The sequence below is a fragment of the Terrapene carolina genome, unplaced genomic scaffold (genome assembly GCF_002925995.2).
Source record: "Terrapene carolina triunguis isolate 2854851 unplaced genomic scaffold, T_m_triunguis-2.0 Scaffold210, whole genome shotgun sequence".
Lineage (NCBI taxonomy): Eukaryota > Metazoa > Chordata > Testudines > Emydidae > Terrapene > Terrapene triunguis.
In genome coordinates, this window is record NW_020664561.1 from 45,751,349 (window position 1) to 45,760,381 (window position 9,033).

A 9,033-nucleotide genomic window follows, 5' to 3' on the forward strand; every position below is an offset into this window, starting at 1 on the left:
GGTCCGGATCCAGGGGGGAGGGTCTCAGGAGGGAGTCTGGGTTCAGGGGGCTCAGTGGGGGGATTCTGGGTGTGGGGGGTGAGGCTCAGTGGGGGGCTGGGTATGGGGAGTTTGGATACATAGGGGGTTGGGCAGATGGGAGAGCAGCTCTTCCCCTGCAGCTGAGGAGTGATGGGGGCAGGGGTAGGGAGGGGGCAGAGCTTCCTGCAGCTGGGTGGGTTTCTGGGAACAGGTCTGGCCTGCTCCTTGTAGGGGAAGAGGAAGTCATGTCCTCCCCTGCCTTCAGCCCATCTGGGACTAGTAGCTGAGCCCGGCAAAGAGTAAGAGAAACCGGCCGGGGCACCCTCAGGCCCACCCCCCACCCTGCAGTGATTTACCTCTCCACTGGCTGCTCCGGATGCCCGAAAAGACACACCCAGGCTGCTGGGGAGGGGTACATGATCACTCTTGAAGCTTCCCTTTGCTTCCCTGTCAGAAGTCATTTTTCTGAGAGGAAGCCAAGAAATCTGCAGGGGACATGAATTCTGCATGCGTGCAGTGGCACAGAATTCTCCCAAGAGTAATTTTAGTATCAGAAGACCCAACACCTAATATTAACGGAAACTCTGTCCAAGGGGCTGTCATGTTCTGGGGTGCAATCCAGGGCAGTGAGGGGTTATGTCACTGCTTGCCCTGTAACTGTGAGTGACTCAAAATGCTCTGCTGCTGGAGCTCCCTCATCTGGAGACTTCCAACCAGCATACAAGCATGCACTGAGTTTGTGTACGTTAAGCAGCCCTGGTTCAGCACTCTGATTCCAGCAGCCTCCTTGTTATCCCACTGCCACACTCTTTGTTGTGAAAGAACTCCTTGAAATGAACTAGAAGAATTCTGCTGCTAACTCCTTCACATGTTAGTGGATTCTGGATGAGAGCTTTGCACTAGCAAAAGTAAAAATTACTCTTCCTAAAAGTAATGGGGACAAAGCTGATTTTGTTGTTGTCTGACAAGATAAAAAAATATAGAGTACAAATTTAGGTAAAGTTACCTTAGTAAAGTTACCATAGACTCACCAACATGTCCATACACTTACACCAAAACTGAATAATTTGAGAGAATATTTAAATTCCAATTATATCAATTATTTTGAAGAAGAATGCAAGGAAGAAAATGTAGCTAATCAGTAACTAAAATAATATTTTTCTTACGTACATATCCATCAATGCTAGGTATCCTATATAACGTAATACCCCCCAACATACATGAACATAAAAGTTAATGTTAAGTATGTTACTATGTAACATTAAATTGTTAAAATATATTTTAAAAAATAAGGCTACAGATTTAAAGAGAGCTACTCCTATAAAAATATCAACTCTACCTGAATATCCCATGAGAGGAGTCCTGCTTCTACAACCTGATCTACTAGAAGAGAGGGGTGTTTTTCCTATCCAGGCACTATTTAGACCTCTTGCAGAAGAAGAGCTTGTAAAATTCATTGTGCTAACATTTTCTGCATACGAACTCTTGTCCCCAAAGTATGAATCTATGAAAAAAGGCAGAGCATCTCTTGAAAAGATAATGCATAGATCACTTTGCTATTTAAGTCACACAAACACCATAAAATAAAATTAACACAATCAGACATGAATTGTTTTGTTTGAAAAGCAATACAAATAAGGAAAAATAGTTAAAAGACTGTTAAGACATCTTAATGGAGAAAGGTTAATATATCCAGTCACAGAACCCAAGGGAGCTTTGCTGAATTGATATTAATATTTATATAATCCAAGTATAAAAAGAGAAAAAGTAAACTTCAGTAAGATGCTATTTTGGAAACCAACTCATATTGATATGATAATTTCTCCTTAATGTCATTACTTTATACTGACAGCAAATTCCCTGCTTAGGATGTTATACTAATATTATGTGATAAAAAGCCAGATACAATGCATAATTTCATATTTGAGGGATTTCTGGGCCTATAAAAGGGGATGCTCTATTTGTCAGATTTTCTACCTTCAGTTGCCTGTCTATTTCAATAATAATATCTGAAGTTGCACAAAGTGCTTGTGAAAATTCCCAAGTCTGAAAAGGGTCATAAAAAGAATGTATTTGCCTAATACTGAACACACATTTTAAAGGGTAATAAAAATGAAGAGAAAGAACCATATTCAAAAACTCATTCAGTTAAATTATCTTCTTCTGCCTATATGGTTCAACTCCAAGTCATACAATTTAAAATTTAAGAACTGGTGTGCTTCTTGGAATTTTTATGTTATGTTAGTAAAAATACTTTAAAAGTATGTTAGTTATTTTCCTAATAATAAAATGGAGACCACCTGCTGAGGGAAAGATGGCCAGCTAAGTCCCAGTGGCAAAAGCCTGAAGTACCTCTGTATGATCTTTAATCGTTTCCATTAAATAACCTTTGACCCTAATGTCCTAATCTATTAACATAATCCTGCACATTGAAGCAAGGGGAAGATTAGACAACACTAGAGCAAATTGTGTCATGGGCTCCTACACCGCCACACAAGCCAACACAACATTCCCATTCCACATACAAGAAAACAGGTGAGGTATCTCAAACAGATATTAGGTAAATGTTGACTTTTTAATGATATTCAAGGTATATATATCAGCACTAGTGCTTTGAACTTTGGCCACTGGTACTTGGCTGGCCATGCACCTCCCATTTAATGGTATATACCAGGGGTAGGCAACCTATGACACATGTGCCAAAGGCAGCACGCGAGCTGATTTGCAGTGGAACTCACACTGCCTGGGTCCTGGCCACCAGTCCGGGGGGGTTGGGAGTGGGGCGCTGCATTTTAATTTAATTTTAAATGAAGCTTCTTACACATTTTAAAAACCTTATTTACTTTACATACAACAATAGTTTAGTTATATATTATAGACTTATAGAAAGAGATCTTCTAAAAACGTTAAAATGTATTACTGGCACGCAAAACCTTAAATTAAAGTGAATAAATGACGACTCGGCACACCACTTCTGAAAGGTTGCCGACCCCTGGTATACACCATAACCCTCCTCCATACCTGTGCTGAAACCAGGGCCCTGCCCCTGCTGAACACCTGCAAGCTGCCACATATTCAACTGTCAGTACTCTAACCCACAATACAGCTTGTGTGGCTTTAAGTCCAAACCCATTTTGTGTGTTCTTGTATGCTCCAGAATATGGAGTACTCCAAGCTTTACTATGTGCTAGAGGTTATACTAAATGAAAGTAATTAGTTGTGGTGGGTGGGGGCTCAGCACAGATGCTGGGCTCCACCTTGTTCAGCCTCAAGGACCAAAACCTGTACCATTGAAGCCAATGGGTTTTATCATAGCTTTTATGGCCCTGTCCTGATGGCCAAAAAGAATATAGTTTTCAATTGCATTAGTGCGAAGTAGCTTAACACAACTGCAAAATTATTAGAGCTGTCAATTAATTGCAGTTAACTCATGTGATTAACTCAAAAAAATTAATTGCGGTTAATAAAATTAATTGTGATTAATAGCAGTTTTAATCGCACTCAAACAATAGAATATCAATTGAAATTTATGAAATATTTTGGATGTTTTTTCATATATAGTGTATTCTGTGTTGTAACTGAAATCAAAGTGTATATTTTTGATTATAAATATTTGCACTGTAAAAATGATAAACAAAAGAAATAGTATTTTTCAGTTCAGTTCACACAAGTATTGTAGTCCAATCTCTGTCGTGATTTACAAATGTAGATTTTTTTTTGTTACATAACTGCACTCAAAAACAAAACAATGTAAAACATCAGAATCTACAAGTTCACTCAGTCCTACTTCTTTTTCAGCCAATCACTAAGAGACAAGCAAGCTTGTTTATATTTACAGCAGATAATGCTGCCCTCTTCTTATTTACAATGTCACCAGAAATTGAGAACAGGCATTTGCTTGGTAGTTTTGTAGCCAGCATTGCAAGGTATTTGTGTGCCAGATATGCTAAACAAAAGTCTTAAAAGAGCAACACTCTGATGCGGAAACAACAGAACCCGAACCACCAAAAGAGAATAACAACCTTATGCTGGTGGCATCTGACTCAGATAATGAAAATGAACATGCATCGGTCTGTAATGCTTTGGATTGTTATCGAGCAGAACCCGTCATCAGCATGGACCCATGTCCCCTGGAATGGTGGCTGAAGCATGAAGGGCCACATGACTCTTTAGTGCATCTGGCATGTAAATATCATGCAATGCCCGGCTACAACAATGCCATGCGAACACCTGTTCTCACTTTCAGGTGACATTGTAACACGAAGTGGGCAGCATTATCTCCAGCAAATGTAAACAAACTTGTTTGCCTGAGCGATTGGCTGAACAAGAAGTACGACTGAGTGGACTTGCAGCCTCTAAAATTTTACATTGTTTTATTTTTGAATTCAGGTTTTTTTTTTTACATAATTCTACATTTGTAGCTTTCATGACAAAGCGATTGCACTACAGTATTTGTACTAGGTGAATTGAAAAATATTTTTATTTTGTTTTTTTACAGTGCAAATACTAGTAATCAAAAATAAATATAAAATGAGCACTGTACACTTTGTACTCTGTGTTGTAATTGAAATCAATGTATTTTAAAATGTAGAAAACATCCAAAAATATTTAAATAAACAGAATTGTATTAATGTTTAACGGTGCGATTAATAACAATTTTTTTAATCCCTTGACAGCCTTAAAAATTGTTAGACTACATTTTTAAAAACTTTAAAAGGTCTTTTCAATCATGTTAGATTTATTGAGCTAATACAACTGAAAACCACACCTTTTTGACCCATCAAGGTAGGGCTTGTGGGAACAGGATCTAAGGCCTGGTCTACACTAGGCTTTTATGTCGAATTTAGCGCCGTTATATCGAATTAACCCTGCACCCGTCCACACCAGGAAGCCATTTAGTTCGACATAGAGCTCTCTTTAAATCGATTTCTGTAATCCTCCCCAACGAGAGGAGTAGCGCTAAATTCGAAATGGCCATATCGAATTAGGCTAGGTGTGGATGGAAATCGACGCTAATAGCTCCGGGAGCTATCCCACAGTGCACCACTCTGTTGACGCTCTGGACAGCAGTCCGAGCTCGGATGCTCTGACCAGCCACACCCCGGGAAAATTTGAATTCCTTTTCCTGTCTGGGCAGTTTGAAGCGCAGTTTCTGTTTGGACACCGTGGCGAGCTCAGCAGCAGTGGCAGCAGTGGCAACGATGCAGAGCTCTCCAGCAGAGATGGCCGTGCAATCCAATAGAAAGAGGGCCCCAGCATGGACGGATCGGGAAGTCTTGGATCTCATCGCTGTGTGGGGAGATGAGTCCGTGCTTTCCGAGCTGCGCTCCAAAAGACGGAATGCAAAGACCTATGAGAAGATCTCTAAAGCCATGGCAGAGAGAGGCTACAGCCGGGATGCAACGCAGTGCCGCGTGAAAATCAAGGAGCTGAGACAAGGCTACCAGAAGACCAAAGAGGCAAACGGACGCTCTGGATCCCAGCCCCACACATCCCGTTTCTACGAGGCACTGCATTCCATCCTAGGTGCGGCCGCCACCACTACCCCACCCCTGACCGTGGACTCTGAGGATGGGATATTGTCCGTGGCCGGTTCCTCCGACATGTTAGCGGACGGGGAAGATGAAGAAGGAGATGAGGAGGACGAGGCAGTCGACAGCGCTGGCACCGCTGATTTCCCCGACAGCCAGGAGCTCTTCATCACCCTGACAGAGATCCCCTACCAACCGTCCCCCGCCGTTACCCCAGACACAGATTCAGGGGAAGGATCAAGCAGTAAGTGTTTTAAATATCTAAACATTTATTTACAATATAACTGGCATATTTAAAATATTAACAGTAGCTAAAGTGCTTTAAAACATGTAAACATTTATTTGCAACAAAACAGGAAGATTGAAAATATTAACAGTGGGTAAAGTGCTTCAAAACATGTAAACAGGAAAGTCAAACAAAAGGGGAATCAGTGCAAAGTGTGTCATGATTAGTCTGTCTTTGGGCGCCTCAATATATAGTCCGAACCATTTTCAAAAAATTGCACAATGTCCGCTTCATGATTATAGTGCCCAAAACCCTGCAGTCATTTGTCCCTCCAAGGGCACCTAAGCCAAGAACTGGTCAATGTAACCGGGGATAGAGGCGACATCCTCCGGGGAGAACTCCTCATACACCTCCTGCAGGTGTTTTTCCAGCCTCATCAGCAGGTTCCTGGGCAGGGAGAGCTTATTAGGCCCCCCGTGGTAGGACACGTTTCCCTGCCACAACGCCAGCAGGTACTCCGGGATCATGGCCTTGCAGAGCAGCGCAGCAAATGGCCCCGGTTTCTGCAGGCTGTCCCGGAGCATCTTCTCCTTCTGGCTCTCCGAGACCTTCAGGAGGGTGATGTCTGGCATGACTCCCTGCTGTGAATTAGGTAGGGGAAAGTTAGTATTGGGACTGCTTGCCCGTCCCTTTACAGAACTGCAACCGCCGGTTTACAGCCACGCGGTTTACAGCCGCGAGGGGGTGGGACAGGGCCAGAGTTCATGCTTGCAGGATTGCTGCCAGCAGAGACTCGCATTGCTTTCTATGTGAAAGGAGGCCAGTGCCACTCTTAAAGTTTTAAGCGGCCACAAGTCTACGGCTTACCATGTTTGCCAGCTAGACAAAGTCCGGTGTCCAGCCCTGCTCCTCAGCTCGCCACAGCAAGACCGCAGGCACGGTAGGCGAGGGCCGAAAATTCGACCTTGTCCTCAGTGCGCGTGTGATAGGTGCTCTGCATGGTCTTGTTCACAGAGAAAGACTATGTTCTCTGTTCACAGATACATTGCTCTGTCTCAGGAATTCACTCCCTTTTTCCAATTCCCACAGCCACATCTGCCCAGAGGCTAGCGCACATTAGGAGGAGGAAGAATAGGACACGGGAAGACATGTTTGCTGAACTAATGGCATGCTCCCGAGCACAGGCAGCCCAGCAGACACAGTGGAGGGAGAACTTGTCCCAAATGCACCGGGCAAACATGGAACGGGAGGAGAGGTGGCGACAGGAGGACAGGCAGGCTACTCAAACGCTGCTTGGACTAATGAGGGAGCAAACGGACACGCTCCGCCGCCTTGTGGATGTTCTGCAGGACCGGAGGCAGGAGGAGAGAGCCCCGCTGCAGTCTCTCTGTAACTGCCCTGCCCCGCCACCAAGTCCCATACCCCCCTCACCCAAAGTCCAAACACGGAGGGGTGGAAGGGGCCGTGAAAAATTTCACTCCACCCCTGCGGACTGCTCTACCACTAGAAGGCTCTCATTCCCCAAAATTTGAAAAGTCCTTTCCTACCCGCCTCACACAAGACCCCGTCCAAGTTTCACCCCCCCGTTCCATGTGCGGTTGTTAATAAAGAATACGTTTCTGTTCATTTCTGTTTCCATCCTCTTCTTTTGGAGGGGAGTCTGTCTGAAGGGGGGGAAGGGGCTTGGTCATTGGACAGGACAGTCACCTTTAGCAGGGGGCAGGAGCAGCAGCAGGGCACATATACAGTGCAGTGACTAGTTATCCTGGTCAGTCTGGGAGGTGGTTTTCATGTTCTGTGTGGTGGGGGGGGTGGTGTTGCTCTGTGACTTGGTGGCGGGGGAGGGCAGTTACAGATCTTATGCAGCGGTCCTTACCCTGGATCACAGAGCCGCGCAGCAGGGGATCTGTAACCCTCCTCCCCCTGCAAGACAGTCACATAGCCGACACATACACGCAGTCCCGGCCAGGAGGGCTGGCAGGCTCCGTTGAAACAACCAGTCCACCACCGCGGAGCCTGTCATTCCTGGAGTTTAGAAGCATCATTTGCATCACAACACTAAACCCGCCCCCCGCCACAGTCTGCGTCCCAGGTTTAAAACATTCCCGCGAAAACAGTAATAAAGACAATGGTGTCCATTAACAAAACAGAACAGATTTTATTTTTTGGGAAGGGGGTGAAGGGGGTATGTGATTGGAGAGGATAGTCGACGGCAACTGGGTAAAGAAACGGGGGCAAGTTCTGCTTCTGTGTCCACAAACTTAAAAGTCACTGGGTACCCTGCTCAGCCTTGAAACTGGCTTTCAAAGCCTCCCGGATGCACAGCGCGTCCCGCTGGGCTCTTCTAATCGCCCGGCTGTCTGGCTGGGCGTAATCAGCAGCCAGGCTATTTGCCTCAACCTCCCACCCCGCCATAAAGGTCTCCCCCTTGCTCTCACACAGATTGTGGAGCACACAGCAAGCTGCAATAACGATGGGGATATTGGTTTCGCTGAGATCACAGCGAGTCAGTAAGCTTCTCCATCTCCCCTTGAGACGGCCAAAAGCACACTCCACCACCATTCTGCACTTGCTCAGCCGGTAGTTGAAGAGTTCTTTTTCAGTGTCCAGGGCGCCAGTATAGGGCTTCATGAGCCAGGGCATTAGCGGGTAGGCTGGGTCCCCGAGGATCACTGTAGGCATCTCCACATCCCCAACAGTTATCTTGTGGTCCGGGAAGTAAATACCTTCCTGCAGCCGTCTAAACAGACCAGAGTTCCTGAACACGCGAGCGTCATGAACCTTGCCCGGCCATCCGACGTAGATGTTTGTAAACCGTCCCCGATGGTCCACCAGTGCTTGCAGCACCATTGAAAAGTAGCCCTTTCGGTTGATGTACTGGCTGGCCTGGTGGCCTGGTCCCAGGATAGGGATGTGAGTCCCATCTATAGCCCCACCGCAGTTTGGGAATCCCATCGCGGCGAAGCCATCTATGATGGCCTGCGCGTTTCCCAGGGTCACTACCTTTGACAGCAGTACCTTGACGATTGCCTTGGCTACTTGCAGGACAACAACCCCCACGGTAGATTTGCCCACGCCAAAGTGGTTCGCGACTGACCGGTAGCTGTCTGGCGTTGCAAGCTTCCAGAGGGCTATGGCCACTCGCTTCTGGACAGTCAGGGCTGCTCGCATGCGGGTGTCCTTGCGCTTCAGGGCAGGGGACAGCAAGTCACAAAGTTCCAGGAAAGTCCCCTTCCGCATGCGAAAGTTTCGCAG

At 45.6% G+C, this 9,033-nt stretch overlaps 1 protein-coding gene across 1 annotated transcript in view; it reads right to left on the bottom strand.

Annotated features, from left to right (window-relative positions):
• Positions 1-9,033, bottom strand: part of LOC112109814 (mutS protein homolog 4) — a 68,933-nt gene that overhangs the window by 58,152 nt on the left and 1,748 nt on the right. Inside the window, exon 2 of the mRNA XM_029912373.1 lies at positions 1,361-1,525. Within this exon, the coding sequence (XP_029768233.1) occupies positions 1,361-1,525 (165 nt within the window). The remainder of the gene's footprint in view (positions 1-1,360; positions 1,526-9,033) is intronic.